At 53.2% G+C, this 23,911-nt stretch overlaps 9 protein-coding genes across 9 annotated transcripts; 4 read left to right on the forward strand and 5 right to left on the reverse strand.

The window, feature by feature from the left end:
* Position 1: 1 nt before the first annotated feature.
* QC761_701700 (uncharacterized protein) lies at positions 2–2,053 on the reverse strand (the record flags this gene model as incomplete). Its single annotated transcript, XM_062881757.1, has 1 exon — positions 2–2,053. One exon carries the CDS (start codon positions 2,051–2,053, stop codon positions 2–4), a length of 2,052 nt encoding a protein of 683 aa, XP_062728069.1.
* A 99-nt stretch (positions 2,054–2,152) lies between these two features.
* On the forward strand, positions 2,153–7,898 carry UTP10 (snoRNA-binding rRNA-processing protein utp10; the record flags this gene model as incomplete). Its single annotated transcript, XM_062881756.1, has 2 exons — positions 2,153–2,904; positions 2,966–7,898. The coding sequence occupies exons 1-2, from the start codon at positions 2,531–2,533 to the stop codon at positions 7,896–7,898; spliced, it is 5,307 nt and encodes a 1,768-aa protein (XP_062728070.1). The 5' UTR covers positions 2,153–2,530.
* A 326-nt stretch (positions 7,899–8,224) lies between these two features.
* QC761_701670 (uncharacterized protein) lies at positions 8,225–9,164 on the forward strand (the record flags this gene model as incomplete). The annotated part of the gene is made up of 3 exons (XM_062881755.1): positions 8,225–8,450; positions 8,514–8,677; positions 8,734–9,164. 3 exons carry the CDS (start codon positions 8,225–8,227, stop codon positions 9,052–9,054), a joined length of 711 nt encoding a protein of 236 aa, XP_062728071.1. The 3' UTR covers positions 9,055–9,164.
* On the reverse strand, positions 9,064–10,158 carry CWC15 (complexed with cef1p). Its single transcript, XM_062881754.1, has 2 exons — positions 10,004–10,158; positions 9,064–9,951 (listed from the first exon to the last, which is right to left on the reverse strand). Exons 1-2 carry the CDS (start codon positions 10,034–10,036, stop codon positions 9,232–9,234), a joined length of 753 nt encoding a protein of 250 aa, XP_062728072.1. The 5' UTR covers positions 10,037–10,158; the 3' UTR covers positions 9,064–9,231.
* RRP45 (3'-5'-exoribonuclease) lies at positions 10,095–11,845 on the forward strand. Its single transcript, XM_062881753.1, has 2 exons — positions 10,095–10,510; positions 10,571–11,845. Exons 1-2 carry the CDS (start codon positions 10,347–10,349, stop codon positions 11,298–11,300), a joined length of 894 nt encoding a protein of 297 aa, XP_062728073.1. The 5' UTR covers positions 10,095–10,346; the 3' UTR covers positions 11,301–11,845.
* A 42-nt stretch (positions 11,846–11,887) lies between these two features.
* Positions 11,888–12,596, reverse strand: ARL3 (ADP-ribosylation factor protein 3; the record flags this gene model as incomplete). Its single annotated transcript, XM_062881752.1, has 2 exons — positions 11,888–12,489; positions 12,548–12,596. The coding sequence occupies 2 exons, from the start codon at positions 12,594–12,596 to the stop codon at positions 11,888–11,890; spliced, it is 651 nt and encodes a 216-aa protein (XP_062728074.1).
* Positions 12,470–13,663, forward strand: ECM15 (UPF0045 protein M15). Its single transcript, XM_062881751.1, has 2 exons — positions 12,470–13,348; positions 13,405–13,663. Exons 1-2 carry the CDS (start codon positions 12,990–12,992, stop codon positions 13,475–13,477), a joined length of 432 nt encoding a protein of 143 aa, XP_062728075.1. The 5' UTR covers positions 12,470–12,989; the 3' UTR covers positions 13,478–13,663.
* Positions 13,664–13,761: 98 nt separating this feature from the next.
* On the reverse strand, positions 13,762–15,951 carry QC761_701620 (uncharacterized protein; the record flags this gene model as incomplete). The annotated part of the gene is made up of 2 exons (XM_062881750.1): positions 15,037–15,951; positions 13,762–14,974 (listed from the first exon to the last, which is right to left on the reverse strand). Exons 1-2 carry the CDS (start codon positions 15,225–15,227, stop codon positions 13,762–13,764), a joined length of 1,404 nt encoding a protein of 467 aa, XP_062728076.1. The 5' UTR covers positions 15,228–15,951.
* Positions 15,952–17,944: 1,993 nt separating this feature from the next.
* CAT3 (catalase) lies at positions 17,945–21,583 on the reverse strand. Its single transcript, XM_062881749.1, is given in 3 exon segments — positions 17,945–20,001; positions 20,069–21,518; positions 21,523–21,583. Coding segments are annotated over 2 exon segments (2,499 nt in total). The 5' UTR covers positions 20,681–21,518; positions 21,523–21,583; the 3' UTR covers positions 17,945–18,114.
* Positions 21,584–23,911: the final 2,328 nt, after the last annotated feature.

The following is a 23,911-nucleotide window of genomic DNA, read 5'->3' on the forward strand; positions in this document are numbered from 1 at the left end:
ATCAAAGATTCTTGAGCTCCTTCTCCATAGTCTTCAGCTGCTCCCTAACCTTGGGGCAATAGTGCTTCTTCAAGAGCTCCCCTTCCCAGATCGTCGTGGCAAATGGATTACTACCTTCGACCGTCTCAGCCAGAGGCTTAAATGTGCCGTCCATTTTCCTCTCTTCAGTATTCCAGAGCGCGTTGACCTTCCTGTTATGTGTGTGCACCACCTCACCCAAAAGCCCAAGCATCGCCTGACACGACTTCTCCGGCAGCTGCAAAGCCACCGTCATGAGCTGCTTGGTGAAGGCGGCCAGACGGAGGGGCGGTACGGACCTGATGTTCCAGGGCGGAAGAAGCACACCGCTCAGGCAGCGCATGAGTAGGACTGTGGTCGTCTGCACGTTGATCCTGGTGTCCTTGCGATTACCTCCTGACGCGTCGTTCGGGTCAGAGAGATGGAGGGACTTGGCACCCAGCTCCAGATCAGGATTCACCGATAGGGGGAGAAGACCACGGTAAAGATGTGTGATAAAGTACGAAAGGTCGAGGTGCAGGTCGGTGCGAGCGTTGTGGGCATCCTGGCCCTCGAGGAGCGCAAATGCTGTGATGGTGCACAGCAGGGATTCTCTGCTGGTGTCGCGGATGACTTCTTCCTCGTCGCCGTCCTCCGCCATCTGTTCATCCTCGTTTTCTTCCTCGGGCATCTCGCTGTAACGAATAAGCTGCTTCAGAGCTTCAAGAAGATCGCCAAAGAAATCCTGGTTGATGAGGTGAGCATATTGGGCCAAGCCTTCCAGAACAGCTCCCATAAGGTGTGGCACCCGCTCTTTCAGGACTCTGAAATATGTCGCGAAAACCATCTTCAGGGTTTCCGATTGCATCTTCTCTCTTTCTTCATGGCTGACCGCGGCATCTGCGTGAGCCATGACCTTTTCGGCTTCCTTTTGCTCCTTCATAAGCTTGCGTTCCTTCTTCGTCCGGAACTGCTTCTTCTGCTTGAGCTTCTTCCCGTTATACCCATCAGTGGGCCGATCGGCCCTATCTTGCGAGGCCTTGCCTGCAAACTCGCCCAGAAGACGAAGGTGAAGGAATGTGTTGAGTACACTCTCGTCAACGCGATATTCCTTGGCCCTCATCATCTTGCTGAGCAGAGACACAGCTTCCATGGATGCGTTTCCCTCCTCGTCCTCCTTGAAGAGAGTCTCGAGAGTCTCTCTACACTTGACAAAATCAGCATCAACCTTGCGAGTGCTCAGCTTCTTGACCAATATCCTCAGCAGATCGCCCCGAAAGTTGAAATGTGGTACTGAGTTGACTAGAGTGCAGGCGCAGTTGATCGCGATGGTGGAAATAGGCTGGCCGCGAGTACTCGTTTCGGTTGATGGCGAAGCAGCGAAATAGGCAAGCTTTTTGATATACCCCTGATAACCCGTCACCAACGCCTGCTCGTATGTTCGCAGCCGCCTGACCTCCTTCGATAGCTTCTCACCAGCCTCTTCGGTAGAAGGTCTTATCCGGTAGCCTGGGATGACATCTTTGTACACCGTCATCTGCGTAACCATGCAGATCTTCTTGATGGCCATAATCTGGGAATCGCCAATCCTGGACATCGCCTTGAATGCACCGGGGTATTCTTCGGGGTCTTCGTTCAACTGTGTCGCAACCTTGGCGAGTTCTTCCTGTGCGCGTCGAATCTGCTCCTTCACCGGGATCTGGGGCTCCTCGGGGGCAGCCTCCTCTGCTTCTTGGGGTTCCGCATCTTCGTTGTCCTCGCCCTCGAACCATTCGCTGTCGCTGGCCACAGAAGCGGCATCGTCCTCCTTCACAGTCCAAGTTCCTGCGGCAGTCCGGGAAGGCAGCCTCCCAGCCTCGGCGGCTGCCTTTCTTGCATCCTTCTTCCTGCCTTTCCGGGATCGTTCTTCGTAACTTTGTTCGAGATTCCAGTTGGCGGCGGTCTTGAAAAACTGCTTCTGGATTTTGCTGTCGTTTCCGTTCGATCCGTCGGCTGTCTCCCCAGTAGGGGAAACTCTTCTCCTCTTGGAGGGGCGTATGCTCAATGTTTCGGCCATCGCGCAAATTTAGACTGGAAGTTGGTGTGCTTTTGTTGAATATGTATGGCAGTGGTGTGTTCCTCCAAGCCTGGAATTTTTTTCTGGACCCTGATGGACGGCAGCTGCATCCCACCAGAGCTAGCCTTATCGGCCGAATATCATTGGCTAAAGCTATCTTATCGGATCCACTTTCCAAAATTTCTAGAGTTCAACTCTCGATTGTTGCGAAAGTCCATGAAACAGAAGCAACGCGGTAATCAACAAGGCGATCGCTGTCGCAACCACTGATAGGAAATCGTGGTAGGCAACAGGCCTTCAATCCGATCACGACCCCCGTCTCCTTGCTTAAGGCACGCCTTAAATACGCAGCAACAGGCGTCGCAATCGCAGCAACAGGCCTAGGACGAAAAACCAGACGCCTTCAATTTGCAGTTGAACGTCTTCAAGTTGCAACGACACGCCTACTATTGGCAGTTATAGGCGCTCTTAGATATAATGTCTTCCCTCCTGGAGCAGCTAAAGGCTGTTCAGGCCAACTCCCGCGTCATCCTTGACGGAAAGCTCGCCAAAGCCGCGCATTCAAAGTCCTTGATTTTCGAGCCCCAGGCCGCTGCTAGCCAGACCTATGCCGACATCTACAGAGTCGCCCGCGAAGGCTTCGACGAGCTATGTACGATCGACAGTCGATTCAGACCCTTCGCGGCCCATCTTTTCAGCGAGGAAAGTCAGCAGGCCGACCGGACCCAGATGACGGCCGACGAAAACGCTACGCTTGACAGGCGTGTGGAATCATTTCTTCAGCTTGCGGCCGCCCGTCTACAGCTCATGCCCGCTATCAAAGCCATCGAGTGGCTGATTCGAAGATTTAGGTGGGTTTTCTCTTCTCTGCCTCCATGTTATGTATGATCGGGAGCTGACAGTTGAGCCTAGGATCCACGAGTTCAACACCCGGACGCTCATCACCTGTTTCCTTCCATTCCACACCATCCCAGTCTTTGTTACATTGCTCTCGATTCTCCCTAGCAACCTTCCCCACGAGTACCGGTTCTTGGACCCATATATTCGGTCCTTGACGAACCCACCGATCGAGGTCATCGTTACGCAAGCGACAAACCACCGCGAATTGCTGACCGCGATATCAGAATATACCCTCGATTTGGGCGACAAAAAGCACGACTATCATGCCGCAACAATGTTATGGTTCAGCGTCATGACGCAGTCTGTAAACGCCATGATCGATAAGGGGCGGTCTGGAAACAAGGCTATCCAGCTTGAGAACACCCAGAAGCTTCTTCAGCAGGTTACTCCAGCGTTGAGCAGAGGCATGATGATGAGACAAAGTCCGGAACTCCAAATGGCGAGTTACATGCCCGTTCTTGTCTTGGCCAGAAAGGGCCGTCTCAACGATGCTGCCCTCGTCGCTTTCATGGACCAACTTGTGGCTGGGTGGCAAAGCAAGACTGTTGATCAGGGTCTTCTCACATTGGCTTGCCTTGCCTACGCCCGCGCTGCAAAGCCCGTGACTTCGCGCGTTGCCAAGGCCCTTCTCAAAATCGACGATCTTGTGGGCAAGTTCAAGATGGTCAACCAGACGCAATGTGTGCGCAAGTTGGCCAATGGGACTGCGTTAGCTTTCGTGGATAGATTGTCGAAGAAGGGCAACTTCCGGGCTCTTCAAGGAGTCAAGGCCATCATTTTGGGCGGCTTCCTTGACCAGATGCAAGTGAAGGTCGTCTACAAGTCATTGCTTCTGGCAGCCCACAAGCTCAACGATGAGCTTGACCCACAGGGTACTATTCGCAAGGAGCTGGCTTCCACTCTCGTGAGCCTTGCGCAGCTCAAGGATAAGAATGGCGATGCTATCCGAGCGGCCATAGAGGAGGTCGACTTCAACATTGAGGAGCTTGAGCTCAAGCTTGGGGCAGCTATCCGCCCGAAGTTGACCATCGCTGAGGGATCAGATGATATGATGGAGGGTGTGGAGGCCATGGCAATTGAAGAAAGACCGAGTCTGGATGCCACGCTTCAGCAACTTGAAAAGCTTCAGCCGTCCAAGACCTCTTGCTTGTCTCAGGAATCCGGCGTATTTAACGACCTCTGCGCGGTATTCTTGTCTGCTGCGATCGAGCAAGTCGACCTTGAAAGATTTGATGCTGCCCCTGTTCTCAGCCGTGATCAGGCTCTCAACGATGCTTTTTACTTCAGCTTCTACATGCGGGTTTGGTGTGGCCCGCACCCAGCATTGGCCAAGGTGGTCGCTTTGGAAAGGGTCAAAAACCGCATCAAGGAGAGCGAATCCACCAAAACTGATCTGCAGGCCATTGCTTTTTACGCCGCTGTTGCCTTGGCTGATCCCTCGAAGAAGGTTCGTCGTGCTGCGGCAGATCTGATCGCTGTTCTCAAAGCCACTTTCAAGGCTTCCGAGGATGTTTGGGGCGCGAAGGACCTCTATGGTGCGAGTGGCGTCTCTATGGACTCTGCCGCTTTCAAGTGCCTACTTGATTCCGTTCTTGTTCCATCTTTGGAAGAAGCCGTCACCCATGAGGACCAGATTGGCATCATCATCTCTAGCGCTTTGGAGAACTCTAAACTGGGAGACAAGAAGACGAGACTGGCTATTTTCAAGTTTTTCTGCGCACACATTACAGAAACGCCATTGCTCACCGCCAAGCTCCGTTTGCTGGAGGGCATCAACAAGATCAAGAGCATTTCCGGCACATATAGAACCGAGCTATTGCTTGCTATGCTTCGTTCATGGGCTTCCCTCACCAGCACCGAGGCCGCCGAGCGTGCTGCTTTGGAGTCATTGGACGAGAAGGCACTGGATCTGGCAGCCGTTGGAACTGTTGTCCCCAGCCAGCACGACGGCCTGGATTTGCTTTTCCAGCTTATCAAGGATCCTCAGACAAGACCAACTCTTGTCGTTGCCATCTTCGAGCGCACCACAAAGATGTGGCCGACCATGAAGTCCCAGGCCAAGTTGTTGACTGCCAACGTCATGCTTGAACTTTCTCAGAGCTCTGGCCAGGATACTGCTGCGGTAGAGGCCGCTGGTTTCTTGAGAAATGTTGACTTGACCACGGATATTCTCCTGGCCTTTGTTGACTCTCTCCAGTATGAAGACACGAGGATGGCGACCGAGGTTCCCGCCAACAAGCGAAGACGTACCAGCACAGCAGCCCAGCCTGTGAGCTCCAACACGATCAGCCTAGAGGTTCAGAAGACTGTCAAGAAGATGAACTTTGTGCTTGAACTCGTCCAGGGTTCCAAGCCTGAGAACCACCCTGAGCTGCTCCCCAGTCTGTTCACGACTCTGTCGGACATCCATCATCTTCGCAAGCTGGTGGGCTCCGAGCTTGGATACATGCAAGCTCTTGTTCTCAGCAGCATCGGCGCCATGATTCCTGCGTATGACAACAACAAGGACCTGACAATCGATGCTTCTGTTGGCTATGGTGATATCCTGGCTGCCTGCGTGCAAAATTCTTCGAGCACCCAGGTCACAAACGAGGCTCTCTTGGTTGTCGCCAGCCTGGCCCGCACAGCTCCCGATGTTGTGCTGCAGAGCGTTATGCCGATCTTCACCTTCATGGGTAGCTCGGTGCTCAGACAGGCTGACAACTACTCCCAGTCTGTTGTCAAGAAGACTGTTCAGCAGGTTATTCCTCCGCTGATTGCCACTTTCCGCAACAAGGGGCGGAACTTGGTTGCCAGCACCAAGGACCTTTTGGCCAGCTTTGTAACGGCCTACGAACATATCCCTCCCACTCGCAAGCGAGAGATTTTTATTTCGCTCGTTGAGAACCTTGGCCCGGATGACTTTTTGTTTGCTGTCCTTGCCATGTTCGTTGACAGGTACGGAGCTACGGATGAGATGTTCTCCTTCACGTCGTACATTATGAGCTGCTTCTCCGTCGAGATTCAGCTTCACTCTTTGATCAAGTTCTTGGATCTGGTCAGTGACATCTTCAAGCCCAAGCCAGCGCTCTCCAACAGCCTGATTGGCAATGACTCCGACGCGGACAAGACCGCGTTGAAGCAGCTTACCCTCCTCCCCAACCTTCTTTCCAACAGCCGCCTCAAGCAGGAAATCACGGCCTTGGCCGAAAGAGACGACATGGAATCCGTCAAGATTCGGGACTCGTATGCCAAACTCCTGGAGGGTATTCTCTCCATGGCCAGCAATCTCAAGGCCAAGAAGGCCCTCTACAGCCGCTGCGGTGATGCCTTGGCCAAGCTGCTTAGCCTGCTGTCCATTGCCGAGTTCATCAAGAGCGTGGATTCGTTGTTGGAGAGACCGGATATCGGCCTGCGCCGCAAGGTGTTGCAGGCCCTGGAGCTTCGCGTCGACAAGGAAAGTACGGGGGATCCCAAGTCTCGCGAGGCCCTGCTGGCTTTCTTGCCCCAGTTGACCGCTGTCATCCGGGAGTCGGACGACATGAACTACAAGCACACTGCTGTGACGTGTGTCGACAAGATTTCCGAGAAGTACGGCAAAAAGGACCTGGATGCTGTGGCTGCGGCTGCTCAGACCATAGCAGGGGACCACTGCCTTGGCCAGTCGTCTCAGGCTCTTCGGCTTATGGCGCTGTTGTGCTTGGCGTCGCTCGTTGATGTTCTTCAAGATGGCATTGTGCCTGTCCTTCCGGTTGCTATTCCCAAGACGCTAGGATACTTGGAGGAGAGCTTGTCGGGTGACAAGCCCAACACTGAGCTGCACAACGCTTCGTATGCCTTTGTGGCTGCGTTGGCTCAGCACATCCCCTACATGATCTCGGGTGCTTCCCTGGATAGGCTCCTGGCTTGCTCCAACGCCTCGGCCGTTGCTGATCTTGACGCCGAGTCTGCTCGTAACCGCTCTCACTGCCTGCAGCTCTTGGCCAAGCTGGTCGACCCCAAGGTCCTCTATACTGCTCTCAACAACAACTGGGCCACCGCCGCCAAGTCTGGTTTCGCCGCCATCACTGAATTCCTCGACATTCTCGGCCTGGCCCTTGACAAGCATGCTCGCCCGGCCGTGACCAAGAACATCAACATCCTCTCTGAAATCTTTACCAAGACGCTTGATCTCAGGAGAGTGGTGGTTACCGGCGAGATCAAGACCGAGCTCAGCGTGGAGCAGCTTGGGCAGATCGACAGCCTCATCATCCAGACCGCCCTCAAGATGATCTACAAGCTTCACGACGCCGTTTTCCGCCCCGTCTTTAGCAAGCTAGTCGAATGGGGCTGGTCTGGTCTCCCCAAGAGTGATGCCAGCGGTCGGACATTGAGGTTGGTGAGCTTGTACACCTTCCTCGACGCCTTTTTTGAGGCACTCAAGTCCATCATCACAAACTACGCTTCATATATCGTCGACAGCGCGAGCAGCATCTTGTCTGGCACCAACTTTGCCAGGGAGAATGAAAAGCTCCTGTGGCAGCGTGTGGTTCGCACTTTGACAACATGCTTCAAGCACGACCAGGACGGCTTCTGGCAGGCGCCTTCGCATTACAATGCTGTCGCTCCGGTGTTGGTGGAGCAATTCTTGCATGCCGCCAACTTTGATGCTATGGAAGAGTTGATCCCTGCGGTGGTGGAGCTGGCTGCTGCGGTGGACTCGCAGGAGCATAGGAAGGAGTTGAATACGAGCTTGCTGAAGCACCTCGAGTCGCCGGTGGTGGCGGTGAGGTTGGCGGTGATTAGGTGCCAGCAGGGCTTGACGGAGAGGTTGGAAGAGGAGTGGTTGAGGGGGTTGGCGGAGATGCTGCCAAGGATTAGCGAGCTGCAGGATGATGAGGATGAGGGGGTTGAGAGGGAGAATGCGAGGTGGATTGTGGGGATTGAGGAGAAGCTGGGGGAGAGTTTGGATTCGATGTTGCAGTAGGGGTATGAAACGGGGGTTGAGAGTGTGGAGTGTTTTGTGAATAGATGGAAAGCGCCGCTGGGTGTTGGTAATAGATTTTTTGAGTGTTGTATCTTTGGTTCAATGTGTTGTGACTGTTTGTATAGAAGTTTTATTATCAAATATGTGCCCGTGCCACCCCTGCACTATTTGCTACCCCTGAAATGCACTCACCAACCCAACCCAGCTTGTCCATCAGGGTCCACCACACCTCCCACATCCGCATCAATGTAAACAAAGAGATTCCATCTCTTATTTCGCCTTCCTTTTTATTCTGACCTAGAGTTGATGGGCGAGATGCAACCGCAATGAGCAGCACACCCTACTCCCCCCTCGATGGGATCAGCCACCCTTACTACCCCCCCGACGCCACCGTCCCCTTTTACACAGCCAACACAACCCCCTTGCTCACAATCCTCCTCTCCTTCGCGGGTCTCATATCCCTCTTCGTTTTGATATGTCTCACCCTCTCAAGATATGCCAACCCCAAGCTTCAGCAGTCCGATCTAGCCGTGATAGCCTGGTTCGCAGTTTGTACGTACCACCACCACCCCACCCCCCGCGTTTCCCCTCCCAACCCAGCTAACCTCAACCCAGGCGGCTTCCTCCACCTCTTTTTCGAAGGTTACTTCGTCCTCAACCACAAAACCATACCCAGCTCCCAGTACCTCTTCGCGCAGCTCTGGAAAGAATACGGCCTGAGCGACTCCCGGTATCTAACCGCTGATCCATTCATGGTTTGGATCGAGACCCTCACCGTCGTACGTTGCCCCCCACCTCTTCCCCCTCCCATCATCCTCAACTGATTGTGCAATAGTTAATCTGGGGCCCCCTATCCCTCCTCACAATCTACCTCATCACCACAAATCAACATGCCCTCCGCCACATCACCCAGGTGGTGGTCTGCATAGGCCATTTGTACGGCGTTGCCCTCTACTATGGGACGTGTCACTACATCGAAAAGTACCGAGGCCTGCAGTACAGCAGGCCGGAGTGGGTTTACTACTGGGGGTACTATGCCGGCATGAACGCGCCTTGGGCGGTCGTGCCTGTTTTGTTGCTGTGGGGGAGCGTAAAGGAGATCAAGCGGGCTTTCAGAGCTGTTCAGGAAGATGATATTGCCAAGAAGGGCCTGTAAAACGTATGGGAGCCAATCGTGATATCTATTTAATCCATCGCCTGGGCCAAAACTTGCAAAATCAAACCCCAACAACAGTCCCGTCTAATCAATTGTGCTTGCCAACCTGATCAATCATCCTCTACCTCTTAACCACCGTGCTGTATCACCCGGGTATATCTCTTTTTCCTCTCCCCCCTAACGAACATACTTACTCATAAACCTCTTATGAAAATCCGACCTCAACAAATCATTAATAAACTCCTTCTTCTTCCCCTTCTCCTCCGTGCCCCTCGCCTGGTTCTTGAACACCACATCGTCATCCCACCGCCTCTTGATATTAAAATCCGCCCTCCCGCTGTTGTTGTTATTGAGAAGCGGGTTCCCCAGCGCAATATCCTTCTCCCTCTCCGCCTCCTCCGCAGCCAACCTCTCCTTCTCTTCCCGTTCCCGTTTCTCGGCCCTCTCCCTCCTCACTCTCTCTAATTCCCTCTGCAACTCGGCTTCCTCATCATCAGAATCAGAGTCTGAATCGCTGTCGTCGTCGTCATCTTCCTCGTCGTCTTCTTCGCTTGATGCGTCGCTGTCGTCCGCGTCTATGGCGCGGGTTTCTTCTAGTATGCGGCGGCGTTTGGATTCGGGGTCTTCTTGTTCTATCGATAGTGGTCGCTTGGATGAGGAGGAATTACTGGGGAGGGCTTGTTGTTCTGACTGACTGCCAGTCGACTGGCCGGGGATGGGAGCGCCCCTGAGCTTGGCGTAGTGAGCCGCCTCTGCGGCTTCGAGTTCGGCGCGGAGGTCGCGGGACTGGTGATCGGCGTCGCCTCCTTGGCCGGGTTGGCGGAATTTGAGCTGGGTGTAGGCTGGAAGGAGGCGTTGGTGGTAGGCGGGGCCGCGGAGGGCTTCTTTGCCGCGGGCCTTGGAAAAATAGTTAGCAGGGTGCTTGGTGAGGATGGCTGAGAAAACGTACCGGGTCAAAGGTAGGGCGATGGGCTGTTGTCATTTTGGCGACTGGTTGGAAAATGTGATGGGGGTGATGCGACGACTGATGGACGAGTAATGGGGAGAGCTGGAGGATTGATTGATCGAAGATGGAGAGCCGTGAAAGCTGATGATGATGACGGGCAGGCAAGTTGCACCCCAGGAACGCGCCTTGACCGCCCGGCTTGGCGCTGCCTGGCAGAATCCACCAAAAATTTGGCGGAGATGGCTGGCAGAAAGCTGCCCCTCGACTTGCGACACAACATCCCCAATTCACAACCTTGATGACCTCGTATTAATTTCTGAAATACACATTTCCATAGAAGGCCACAATGCCCAGAGAAGCAGAACCATCCCTCAACGAGAAGCAGTTCGTCCTGCAAGCCCTCCACGACAGCGTCCGCCTCGACGGCCGAGAGCTCGAACAATACCGGCCCTTGGAGCTCACCTTTGGCGACCAACATGGCGTCGCAGACGTCACACTAGGCAAGACGAGGTATTCCCCCCTCCCCACCTAACACAACCACCACTCCCCCTATGCTAACCCCTGTGCCAGAGTCCTCGCCAAAGCCTCAGCCGAACTAACAGTCCCCTACGCCGACCGCCCCCTCGACGGCATCTTCAACATCGCAACCGAGCTCTCCCCCATGACCTCCCCCGCCTTCGAAGTCAACCGCCCGACCGAGACAGAAGTTCTCATCTCCCGCCTCCTCGAAAAGACGGTCCGCCGCTCTGGCGCCCTCGACACCGAGTCCCTCTGCCTCGTCGCCGGCCAAAAGTGCTGGTCCATCCGCGTCGACGTCCACGTCCTCTCCCACGACGGCAACCTCATTGATGCCGCCTGCTTCGCCGTCGTCGCCGCCCTCCGCCACTTCCGCAAGCCGGACATCAGCATAGAGGGCGGCGTCTTGACCGTCTACACCCCCGCCGAGAGGGAGCCGGTGCCCCTCAGCTGGCTGCACTCGCCGTTTTGCGTCACGTGGAGCTTCTTTGGGGAGGAGGGGGATGTCGCCGTTTTGGATGCGACGTGGATGGAGGAGCAGGTCAGGTCGGGGAGCTGCACCATCAGTCTGAACAAGCATGGCGAGATTTGCCAGATTGCAAAGCTGGGAGGGGTGCCGGTGGAGGCGGTCAGTTTGCTGCAATGCACAAACGTTGCGTTGGTGAAGGCAAAGGACATGTCGTCAAAACTGGACAGGTGGTTGGCCGAGGATGCGAGGAGGAGGGATAAGGGTGGGTTATTGGCCGAGTTATCGGCCGAGAATGATAGAGTACCGGATATGTGAGTGGGAGAGGGAAAAGGGGAAAATGGATAGATGTGTTAGATACCTTGTGAAATCAGAGATACCCACGGTCTTGCAGCCGATCATGATCACACAGATGCCGAGGCTGGGCTTAGCCAGGAAGAGAGTTTCGAGCAACACGCTCTGATATGATGTTCTTGATTGGCTTCTGCTGAGCCTTTGCTCCATTAATCATTAAGAAGGTTGTTGCTTTCGGCTTCTGTGGTTATCCAGAACCACGACCAAACCCCATGGCCTTTGGCCTAGAGCCCCATGTGTGCTTGCGAACATGGGAATCTTTCTGACCACTGCGCCATCGTGACCTTCATGTTTGACCTTGTCTGCCCCAGCGGTCATCTCCCTCAAACACAAGGCTAGCTGATATCCAATGCGAAATTCGCGCTCCCCTTTGTGACGTGGGAGGTATCGTTGCTGAGCTTTGGCTCCCCCAGTAGTTATCGTGGCGGCGGGTATTGACCGGGCTCGGTTTGTTCCCGTCAGCTCTTGACCGGGACTCTCATCTGCCGTTCCAGTTGTTCTTATCTTTCCTCATCATTCCATCCCCTCCATCCCCACCCCCCTTCCCTTCCTCACCTCATAACAGGCGGCCTCCCCTCCCTATTCCACCTAACCCTACTCCTAACCCAATCCACCGCCTCCTTCACCCCAGTCCCCGTCAGCGCGCTCACCGGCAAAACCCTACTATCCCTGATACTTCCGCTCTTCTCCCCCTCAAAAACCTTCTTGACCAACCCCTCCTTAATTCTCACCACCTCGACACAGTCCTCCCGATCTTGCTTATTCGCCAACACCAGCAACGGCACCCCCTCCGTCTCGCTGTGATTCAGGACATCCTCCAACACAAGCCTGCACTCTTCTAATCTGCCGGTAGAGTCATGTTCCAGATTCCCATCCCCGATATCAGTCGAATCGATGATAAAAATAATCGCGTGGCAGGAGGCGTAGTAGGACTGCCAGAGCTTGCGCAAAGAGTGCTGGCCGCCGACGTCCCAGATCTTGAGGTACATGTCTGGGAGAATAATGGTGGAGACGTTTTGGCCGACGGTGGGGACGGTTTTGAGGTTGGGGGCCGGGGCGGAGGCGGCGCCGTCGGGGTGGAAGATGGATTTTACTTGCTCGTGAAAGGTGGTCTTGCCTGCGTTGTCGAGGCCGAGGAGGAGGAGGGAGTATTCTTTGGGTAAGGGTTAGCTAACAAGGTGATGCGAGGTGGGAATCTAGAGTGGACGAACCCTCCTTTGAGGTTGCGAGGCGGTAGAGGCCTTTGGCTAGGTGGTACATTTTGCCTCTTTCGTTTCCTGTGTTTTTGACGTCGACTCTTGTTTTACTTTTGTCAGTTATGTCGTGTCGCGTATGCTGCACGCAAGGGTCTGGGGTTCGTGGCTGTCAACAGTTCATGTGGAGGGGTTGACACAAGTCTGGGGAAAAGTTGGAGAACGCCCCCAAGGGTCAGGGTTGTACGGGAAAGCACCTCTTAGCGTCTCCCCTTCAACGGTCTTGGCATTAGATCCTCCTTACCTAACCCTTACCTAACCCTTAATATCGCTTCCCCAACCCCACCGTTCCCCGTCCCAATCGATATCACTTACATCACCACACACTCCTCCCCCAAATCTCACCCTCACCTTCACTTTCGTCAAGCTAACTATCTCTCCAAATACCCCAAACTAGAAAATGAACCACCGCATCACCACAACAGCCCTCCGCCTGAGACCATCCCCATTCTTCCTGACAAGACCCAGACTCCTCAGCACAACAACCCCCAAAATGTCCAACAACCTCCCCACCCCCTCCTCCTGCTACGCAGACTTCTGCCTCATCCCCATCGGCACCCCCACGCCCTCGGTCGCAAAAGAAGTTGCCTCGGTCCAGTCCCTGATCAGGGACTCGGGCATAAAACACACAATGCACTCCGCCGGCACCACCCTCGAGGGCTCCTGGGACGACGTCTTTAGAGTCATCGGCCAGGCCCACTCCCTTGTCCACCAGAGCGGCATCGTGCGCGTCCAGACTAGTTTGAGGGTTGGGACGAGGTACGTCTGATTACTCACAGTTCACAAAAGTGAAGGTGGTGCTAATGCGAGAATAGAACGGATAAGAAGCAGACTGCAGAGGAAAAGGTCAAACGAGTGGAGGATATTCTCGCTGCTGGGAAGGAGTAACGGACCACAAGTGTGGGATGTGATGGTGAAGAGAACTGTATTGTTGTTGAAATGAAGAAACGACCTCAAACACTAGCAAGCCAACGATTATGGAGTAAAGTGGCTCTCTTGTATGCTTTAAATGTCGACCATCATGATAAACCTCCTCTAATCTTCCCAAACAACAAAAAGGGGTTATGTGTCTCTAAGCCATGCATGCTAATGATCTGTATGATAATCCAAAGAATAACAGCAGTAAATCCCAACCCAAACGCCATCATCCATCATCCTCCCCAAATGTCCCCCTAAACCCCCGCAGCAGTAAAACTCAACAAACTCCCCACCGTCAACCCAGCAACCAAACACATGCCCATAAACCCCCCGGCCGCCTCCCTCTCCCACTCACCCACCCACTCCCCCGCCGCCATCATCGCACTACTCCCCAGCCACCCACTCGTCAGCCCAAAAGGAAACTGCACCGCCACCAAATAAAACAAATCACTCTTCACCACCGCTCCCCGTCCCCCAATATTACACAAGAAATACAGCGGCAAAAACAGCCACCTCCCCATCGCAATCGCAAACAGCGCCTTTGGCCTGTGACGGAGCGAAAAGGGAAACATGGTCGCCACCCTCCCCGTCAAATCACCCAAGTTCCAGAAAAAAAAACCCAGGGGGATAAACGCCCCGGGAGCGTAGAGCTTCCCGTCCGAATCAGCGTTGTGGACAGACAGGATCTTTGCCGTAAACACGGGGAAAAACATGGCCACGGCAAAACACATAAACACGCTGACAGACACCCAGCGCAGTTTCCTAAACAGCGTTGACATGCTGACGTAGCGTCTGTTTGCCCTCTCGGCTTCCTCGATGGAAGTGACAGACTGGGAGAGGTCCTGCTGTTCTGCCAGCCGGCGCTCAACAATGCGGTTGTGTCTGTTTACCAGAGGCAGGAACGCCAAGAGGGTGATGCCAGAGATGATCACCGCGGTGAGGAAGTAGATGAACGCCGCGGTGCTGCTTTCTTGGGGGCCGTCGTCCTCGGCTGTTCTCCTTGCTGGGTCGAGAGCGGGCTCGGCAGGGGAGAAGGCCAGGTAGGATAGCATCTGGGTCAATGGAGGCAGGATACCAGCTACACCCTGCCCAGCCATGATTGCCTGTGTGTACTCTGTCCTGCCGAAACTAGCGGCAAAGGCAAAGGCGCCGTTCTGCATGAGCCCGGACGCCAAGGCGGTGATGCCTACCATCACGAGGAGAAAAGCAAAGTATGCGCCGGTCGAGGCATCGAGGAAGTGGCTTGTCGAGATGGTGAGGAGAGTAAAGACTGCCACGTTGAGGAACAAGGCTGTGTTGATTCGAAATGGATAGCTCGCCGACGACTGCATGTTGGTCAAGACCAACATGGTGACCAGATTCGTAGTTGTTGAAACGGCAAGGATGGCCGACTGGGAGGTATCCTGCATCCATGGGTCGGATACGAATCGGCTTTGAAAGTACGGCGCCGCAGCAAGAAACATGTTCCTGCATCGCACAGGATCAGATCACGAACGTCATTGTCTCAACGGTCAACAGGGAAAGCATACCACGCCCACAGCATCGCCACGCCAATAAAGGCAAATATGGAGTACTCGATCCACGAAAACGGCGACTGCTCTTCATACACCTCCCCCTCCAGCGTTCCCGAGCGGGAGTCATCATCGTCGGAATCAGTCAACGGCGAGTACTCGTCTGGGTCGGCCTTTACAGGCGCAAACACATTCTTGAGGCGATCCATGTTCCGTGTGTGTCTTGGGTTCTGTCGTCGTACCGTACCACTTCCGACCGAATCGCCGAGTCTCAGACACCTTCAAGTCAAGGAGTGGTAATAGGAAAATAAGTCGTCCTCTTGGGGAGTTTTATCGCAAATCGCCCTGGTGGTTCTGCCCTGCCTTGACCCCTCTGTGACCCCCACAGATACCAAGTTCCCGGAAACAAGTTGCGACTGGGCTGAAAAGGTCACCCCACTGTCGTACTGCCCGACGAGGTTGGTTTAGTCCAGAATAGGGAGGTTGATGGAAGTCTTCTCTCGCAGGGTTGGGGGTTGGCGCGCGCGCGCGCAACAAAGGCCGTTGAGTGTTCAACGGTAGATACAACCCTTAGTGTCTGCTCGTCATGGCTTTACCTAACTCTTTCCCCGCACACGAAAACAAAAAAAATCAAGAAAACGATAGGAACTAGATGTAGATCGTCATGCGCGCGCGACACAGAACGAAAGGCGTGGGCAGGCAGAATGGTAGAATGGTAGGATGAATGTCGGAGGGTGATGATGACGGTGAGTGGTCAGGGTCACACGTCAGATGCGCAGGTGTCGTCGAGACACCCACCAAGATAAGGCTAATGGCGCAAGGGTCGTCTTGGCGTGGAGAGCCAGCTGCCGATAAGAGATGAAACTGAACCGTTGGCCAACCACCGACCGCCGTAGAACATGCCAAGACTCTCCCCCAGATCTTGGAAGCACACGCCAGTGGAGGTTCGAAATGTGGGAGGTGGAAATCGCGGAATCTCTATATTCACTGTGTAATGATATATTTCCACTGTATAACATCTAGCTAGCTGGATAAAGCGATAATAAGCATATCCTACCACAGTACTAACTACAAGTAATTTGTATAATAAATTGCATAACAAAAAAATACTTAAAATAAAAAATTCATTTTTTAAAAAGTCTAAAGTACCCTAATAAAGATATTTAAATATTAATCGATAGTTTTTTAGGTAATAAAATAACAATTTTAACAATTAATTCTAACTACCTGTTACGGCGATAACTCTAAACTTAGTAATAGTTACGATGCGTAATATTTACTATGCATAATAACTACTACGCGCAATTCCTACTATATAACCTATATTCTAAGTCTTAAATTTTAATTATTGGACACGACAGCCCTTAAAAATATAGCTCCATTACCTTCGCTGCGTGTTATATATATATCGATAGATATAACTTCTAGCTAATTTTTAGTGTAATTAATTTAGAAGTGCACTACTTTATTATGTTAGATATATACTCCACGCGGTAAATTTATAATTATTACACGGTAAATATAGAGGTCCCGGGGAATCGTTGGATTAATTTGCCTGCCGCCCGTCCCGCTGGAAGGGAAATAGATCTTGTGAGGGCAGGGTAGATATAAACTACCTGTTGTCTTATCATCGAGGATCGGCTGACATTTTCCTGCCTCGTGGTGTTGCTTGCTAGGAACATCCCTTCCACGTTATCTGCTCAGGTGCCCGGCTGTTTGGATGGTGTTAAAATAGAGCGAAGAATGACTGGCTCCAGCTCCTCAACCCCAAGCCATTCTATTTTTGGTATCTCGAATGTTGACGATACATGTCTTTATAACGGCAAACACGTCCACAAAAGGTACCAAACCCTCATCTCATATTTAATCTCTCCCCCAGGCCACCCCGACTTCACATATTAAGCCAGATATCTATCTCTCTTATCTACCAACAGTCATCTCACCATTTCAACCTTACCAAATCCAGCCATGAAAGCGACCCCATCTGCGGCCGCCCACGTGACAATCACCACCTGCGATGCAACTATGTCGTGCATCGTTTTTATATCTGACTTCTCGGTCTCTTGAAGCCTCTTTTTTGGGGGGGTTGGCTGACATCAGATGAACTCTGGCTATCACTGTGGCTTGACATCTCACCTCTCTTGCGTTTGTCAAGCCTCACTACAAGGTAACCATATCAACATCTGGTCCTACCTTTACTCTAATTTCTCGTGTTCAACCTACTACGAAGTAACATGCTCGGAACTTTCTGTGTTTACGGAGTATGCGTCCTCCGAAGTAGGACGTCCACCCGTCAACCTCGCATCTGTAGATTACTTCCGCAGTATTGGTACCTAGGGTGACAGAGTCAACTACAAGCTTACCTTGTCGTATCACATTCAAGCGGAGACCGTCTCGTCTTCAGAGATCCCCAAGTTGGTGGAAAAGTCGCTACCCCAAACCAAGCCCTCCAAAGCAACGCCCAAGCCAAATGTAAACAACCACCATCTTCCCAGTCCAACCACATCACAAGAACAAAACAACCACAGGCCATCCTCTCCATAACCCCACCCAACTGAACCAAAAGAAAAGTCGAAATCACAAGCCCCCTCGACAAAAAAAGCGAAAGCTCAGCGGCCAACCATTGTAGGGGAGCCAGCCACGAAAGTCCCTCGAGGCTTTCCTCCGGAATCGAACAAAAACTCGGGGGCTATTGATTGCAAGCACCCGGCCGGGGGTTAACAGCAGCTCTTACACCTTGACCATTTGTCCTGACCACAAGTGGCGCCCTGGTCAAGCTGTTCAAGTTGCTTGTTGGAAGGAGAGAAAAGGGAACTAATATATATACCGTGGTTGGCTTGCTCCTTCCTCTTTCTCTGCTGAGGATCAAAAAGACCTGCCCACATTCGACTCTCACACTTGAGACCAAGCAAAGGTAACTCACACACAGACAATAAAAAGTAAACAAGCATGAGTAAAGAATAAAAGTCTCATAAAAATATCTACACCGCGAATCCAATATTACCCCAACCCATCCTTTTTCCCAAAACCCCCCCAAAAAAAACCAATAATCCAACATCATTACAATCATGAACCCATTCCCTTTTCCTCTTTCTTCTACTCTGCCCCCTCATCAACAGCGAACCTCCCCAAGTATCTAAACACCCTCAACCCCTCCTCAACCCCCTTCACAACCTGCTCAACCCCCTCCCCAACAACAACACCCTCATCCTGCCCCCTACTTACCCCAACCGTCTGCTCCAACGCCTGTCCCGCATTCTCCCCCACAGCAGCGACCGGCTTCCCCCAACGATAACTATCCACCAAGATCTGCCCCGGCCGCCCGGCAGGGAACAACGGAGAGTTCTTTCCTCCAGTCAACAACCCCTCCGTCCCATCCGTCACAACAACCGCGTCGTACCCAGTGGCATCAGCAGCAGAGTAAGTCTGATCCACTCCCTCCTTGAGAACCTCGCCAACAACAGTGACCACAACCCCCTCCTTGCTGAGATGCTCCTTCAACTCCCGCGCCTGAGCAAGCGACCCATCATTGAAAGACGAGGCAAGGACGCCAACCCTCAAAGTCGCAATCGTGGGGAGGGTTCCGTTAAAGATGGAAAGCCCAGCCGTGACATTGTTATGGTAGAATGCCGGGTCCGGAGCCGGCGCCTCAAGTCCAAGAGCCACCGCAACCCGCTTCGCCACATCGTTTGACACACGGTTGATCTGCTCCAACACGTTCTTCTTCACCTGCTCGTTCTTGAGGTGAGATGCCTCAAACCGGATAGCGTTGATCAAAAACTGCTGCTCAACCCTCGTCAACGAGTTGTAAAACAACCTCGGCTGCGACCAATGATCATCAAACGTCGGCGACAGCGCCCTGACCAGCTTCCCATCCACGATCCTGTTCGGCGCCGTAAAGAACCCCTTCCCGTGCGTCTGGTTGGCTTGGAGGGGGTACCCCCCGTTGAGAGTGTTAGGGGTATAAGGGTAAACATTCTTATGAATAAGCATCTGTCCCGCCCCGTCCCGGTTGTTGTTGTGAACAGGCGAGACGGGTCTGTTGATGGGGATCTGCTCAAAGTTGGGCCCGCCCTGGTTCCGGTTGAGCTGCGTGTCAAGGTACGAAAACAAACGGCCTTGGAGAAGCGGGTCCTCGGTAAAGTCGACACCACGGACAATGTGACCAGGCTGGTACATGACCTGCTCCGTCTCGGCAAAGTAATTGGTCGGGTTCCGGTCCAGCTTCATGATACCGAGGGGAACCAACGGGGCGAGCTCCTCGGGGATGATCTTGGTGGGGTCGAGGAGGTCAAACCCAAAGGCGAGGGCCTTTTCTTCGTCGACGATCTGGACGGACAGCTCCCACTCTGGACCGTTGCCTGACTCGATCGCGTCCCAGAGATCCTGACGGTGGAAGTCGGCGTTCTTGCCAGCGAGAACCTGGGCCTCTTCCCAGACCAGAGAAGCCTTGCCTTGCTTGGTCTTGAAGTGCCACTTGATGAGCTTGGAGTTGCCGTCGTCCGTGACGAAGCGGAAGGTGTGCACGCCGAAGCCGTCCATGTGACGATAACTGCGAGGGATGCCGTTGCCGGACATGGCCCAGAAGAGAGTGTGCATAGTGCTGGGCTGCTGGCTGAAGAAGTCCCACGCCGAATCGTGAGCGGTGGCCGCCTGGGGGACCTCATTGTCCGGCCTGGGCTTGACAGAGTGGATCAAGTCGGGGAAGCGGATGGCGTCTTGGATAAAAAAGACGGGGATGTTGTTGCCGACAATGTCAAAGTTTCCTTCGTCAGTGTAGAAGCGGGTAGCGAACCCGTGGACATCGCGAGCGGTATCAGCACTGCCGCGGGAACCAGCAACGGTCGAGAACCGGACGAAGACGGGAGTCTTCTTTCCAGCTCCACCGAGGAAGGAAGCAGCCGTGATGTTGCTCCAGTCGGCATAGCTGGTGAAGGTACCGTGAGCACCGGCACCACGAGCGTGAACAGCCCTTTCGGGAACCTGATTTCAATGTCAGCACAATACATGTTCCCTACCTAGACAAATGATCAAAGTCAAACAAACTCACCCGTTCATGATCAAAATGCTGAATCTTTTGCCTAAAGATCCAGTCCTCCATCAGGGTAGACCCCCTGTACCCAGCCTTGAGGCTGTTCTGGTCCTCCATCGGCCCACCAACGTCGGACGACATGTAAGCATTGCTGTCGTCAACCTCGTACTCCTCGAGGATATTCTCCGTCTGCTGGCTCGCGCCCTCGTCCCTCTTGGCGAGGTGGTAGTTGGGATCAGCAAAAGGGCATGCCGCTTTTGTCACCGCCGACATGGACCCCACGAGGGTGGCCCACGTCAGCAGCCTTTTCATACTGCTGCTGCCCCCCTGCATCGTATGTATGTAATGTCCTATATGTATGTCTCGGACTTGTCTGAGAGAGAAACAACAGAAAGAAAAAAAAAGGGGGGTAAGGGGGGGGGAGTGTGATACGACAGAATAAAGTTGCCCCCGGCCGTCGGCTGATTCTGTGTGTGTCTTGACTGAGAAGGGATGGTTCTCCCAAAAACCAAAGAAGCTCATGACGATGACGGGGGAGGCGTTACTTATATGTCGACGGACTGGCCGTTGAGGTCCTGGTCCTGCCTGCCCCACGCCCCCCGGCAAAGGGCACTGTGTGCTGATCAACATGTTTTTTTTTGCCTCCACCACCCAACAATATCACCTACCCCAAATCCTCCGTGTCCCCCTTCCGCAAGACTGCAACCATGAGTGACAGGGAGGGGGAAGAGGTGTGTGTGTGTGTGTGAAGCTATGGCCTTTCCCGGAGAGGGAGGTTCGGCGAGTCGAACGGGCAGCTAGCCACCACCCACCCCCATCGATGACCCATGGTTGCCGGGTAGAGAGCCACATGATCGCAAGATCCGTGAGCCCATCAATGGTCCGGTCCCTTCGAATCCATGGTTGCAAGCTCGATGAAAAAATACCAACGTCCATTTTGTGACCGGGGAACCGATATTCTTGTGTAAGTGCCAGGTCCTCGTCACCTCTATCGGCCCGGGGACCCCCAGACAGCGGGGACTAGTCCAGAGGCCGAAATAGAAAAAGAATGACACCAAGCCTTTCATTGGATCCTCGAAAAAAGCGAGACTTTTCCGCCGGCGCGGGAACCACAGACAATGTGTGTGCCACCCGTGCGTGCGCGCGCACAACAACAAAGAAGTGCAAGTACCCTCTCAGAAAAATGGCGGGAAGCACATACCGGGGTGGACAACAGAGAGTTGTTGTTGTTCAGCAACACACACGGCCCCAATCGTCCGGACTTGGACTCCGTCCTTAGCCGGGGTGAAGTGTATCTCGCCGAGAAAAGCTCATGCTTGTACCCTCACTGTGTGGATGTGGCGTGTTGCGGGTTTATCTGATTTCCACAAGGCTGGTTGTTATTGGAGGTACATACAACCAAAGTTCACACACACCGAAGGAGCCGCATCAAGGGTCCACACCGGATCATCACACAGCACCTACCTACCTACCTACCTACGCTGCCTTGCAGAACCATTCTCAGCATGATGTGAGACCAACAACAACATCAAGTAAGAAAAAGGTAAATATAAAACAACGAGATGAGCAAGCAGGACCTGCTACGGAGACGGAAGTAAAAAAGACGGTAAACCAACTGGGACCCGTATCAAGAGACGGGCTCCTCAACATACGTCAGCATCAACTTGCCCCCGTGCCCCCCCCCCAGCCGGCACTCGAAAAGCTTTTGGGTGCTAGCCCCCGTAGAATGATCGGGGCAAAAAAATAGACTAAGCAGCCCGGGGACCTGCTTCTTGGCTGAGCGGCTCTCGTCCGATGTCGATAGCATGCGGTCAAGGCCATGCCAGCTGTTAAGATGGATGGATATGCGGGGTAGGTATCGCACGCTCGCATGTCGAAACATGCGAACCCGTTGACAGCTTTTGGAATCAAAAACCAAGTCACCAGTCGTATTCGGAATCTATCACACACATGAAGGAATGACATTCTGAGGTCCCGTGCTGCTGGCATCCTGCGCGGTCTGTCTCGGTACATACACTGTGCGCCCCCCCCCCACCCCCCCTCAATATGGCAGGATAATATTCGTTGCAACAGAGAATCCGCGGTTGCATTGCATATCGAGCGGCCGAGAATGGTCGTCACTTCGAAAAGCCGGAGAGGTGTGGAGCCCGATTCGCAAGCTCAAGAACAAGCAAGGAAGCGGAACCCGCGATGATGATCCCTGAAAGCGGTTGCTTTGTCTGCCGTTCGGTTTCCGAGCATCGGGGATCCAGAATCTGCCCACAGTTGGGGAGAGCAACGCATGACGCAGTGGAACTGGTATGGAGCTTCATCATTCCAAGATTTTATCTTTTCTCATGGGTTCGAGAGCAACCAAAAAAGGCGAGGCATCTACGGCAGATGCAGGTACATCGTGATGGGCGGTGATAGAACTTCAATGGCGTGCTCAACAAGGTAGGGATCACCCACACACGTGCCACAGTCTCAGTTAGACCCTAGCAAAGTGAGATCGACGACGACTTGACGGCTGGATTTGCAAGCCACACAAGAGATCGTTGGGTCGGCTGCAGATGATTCCAAACTGAGGGTATCATCATCACGGGATGCAAAGAATGCTCACCCTGCTGACACATAGCAAAAATTAACGTAAGATTCCTAACCGGAAGAGTTCCTCCGACGGTTGATTGTCCTGGCGCTGTACACAACATGGAATATTCCGTGGTTAACCTCCCGAAAGTAGCACAATACTTGTCCGCATATGTCCAAGACCCGACTAGTTGGGGAAGCGTGGTTGGCCATTGATGGAAAATCATCAGCACGTTTTACTGTGACTGCCAAGTCAAGTCCGCGCAAGAATTGTCTGTTCTACACATTGTCGTCACCTTGCGCGGAGTGAGGGAGGGGATTTTGCACTTCGGCCGATATCAGAACAGGGAGGTCGATGTAGCAGTTTTTCTTGTGCTTCCTTCCATGCGGCTTGGCAGATGCCGAGCATAATAATTCCGAAGGCTGGGCCCTCGAGAGGAGAGAGGTCGGAGGTATCGGACAGTAGCATGATGAGGGAAGGAAGGCCGATGTAGAGAGCAGGAAAAAGACACAGAAAAAGAGGTGAAGTTGAAAGAGATGATTCGACCCCGGGCGGCTACCAACGTTGAGCTAAGCCTGATTCTGACAAGTCGCCGGCTTGGCCATGGCAGAGCGCGAATCAATGCCGACACAGAACCCTAACCCCTGTGTTAGTCAGCGGAAATAACCTCGGAGCAAGAACAACGCCACAGCAGTGAGCTGATGCCCAGAATTTGTGAGAGGAACATCCTCACTCAGCAACATCTCACCAACACCAGCCCTTGCCAATCTGTGTCCAACCCGAGCCTTCCGAATTCTTTCTCTCATGGCCATGATTATTCCACCTCAACTTATATTTTAACCTTGCAATCACAAATCACAAACAATGCGCCTTGCAGCATGCCACCTCTCGGCTCTTCCCTGTCATGCAAGTGACAAAAAACTGGGATGCCCACCCAGCTGGTGCCTCTCAACAACACCCTATCAACCGGCTGCTATCCGGGCCAATGGCAGCCGTCTTTTGGTTGATGACATCCCACAACTGCCGTATCTTCGCGCCAGAGGTAACTCTAACTGAACCGTGATGAACATCGTCTGTGTTTGTAAAAAGTAATACCTTCCTATCCTGTCCTCTTTGCCATGTCCAGTGTGTACGCTATGCTGTCTCGCTATATCCATATATATATATATATATATATATACATGTACAAAAAATGTGGGTATGTCGTCTCTTGATGGTCTCAAACATGAATGTAAACGTAGCAATGCTTCCGATTTCGCAACAACAAGCCCCTATTCTCCTCGCCACTGTTGCGT

This window comes from Podospora bellae-mahoneyi, chromosome 7 (genome assembly GCF_035222275.1).
Source record: "Podospora bellae-mahoneyi strain CBS 112042 chromosome 7, whole genome shotgun sequence".
Classification (NCBI taxonomy): domain Eukaryota; kingdom Fungi; phylum Ascomycota; class Sordariomycetes; order Sordariales; family Podosporaceae; genus Podospora; species Podospora bellae-mahoneyi.

What these genes read in the sequence shown, in the direction of transcription:
- CWC15 (XM_062881754.1), bottom strand. Translation starts at nt 10,036, where the DNA reads ATGACAACAGCCCATCGCCCTACCTTTGACCCG. An exon ending in ATCGCCCTACCTTTGACCCG is followed by an intron (nt 9,952 to 10,003) that starts GTACGTTTTCTC and finishes TATTTTTCCAAG; the next exon opens with GCCCGCGGCAAAGAAGCCCT.
- RRP45 (XM_062881753.1), top strand. Translation starts at nt 10,347, where the DNA reads ATGCCCAGAGAAGCAGAACCATCCCTCAACGAGAAGCAGTTCGTCCTG. An exon ending in GTCACACTAGGCAAGACGAG is followed by an intron (nt 10,511 to 10,570) that starts GTATTCCCCCCT and finishes CCCCTGTGCCAG; the next exon opens with AGTCCTCGCCAAAGCCTCAG.
- ECM15 (XM_062881751.1), top strand. Translation starts at nt 12,990, where the DNA reads ATGAACCACCGCATCACCACAACAGCCCTCCGCCTGAGACCATCCCCA. An exon ending in AGTTTGAGGGTTGGGACGAG is followed by an intron (nt 13,349 to 13,404) that starts GTACGTCTGATT and finishes ATGCGAGAATAG; the next exon opens with AACGGATAAGAAGCAGACTG.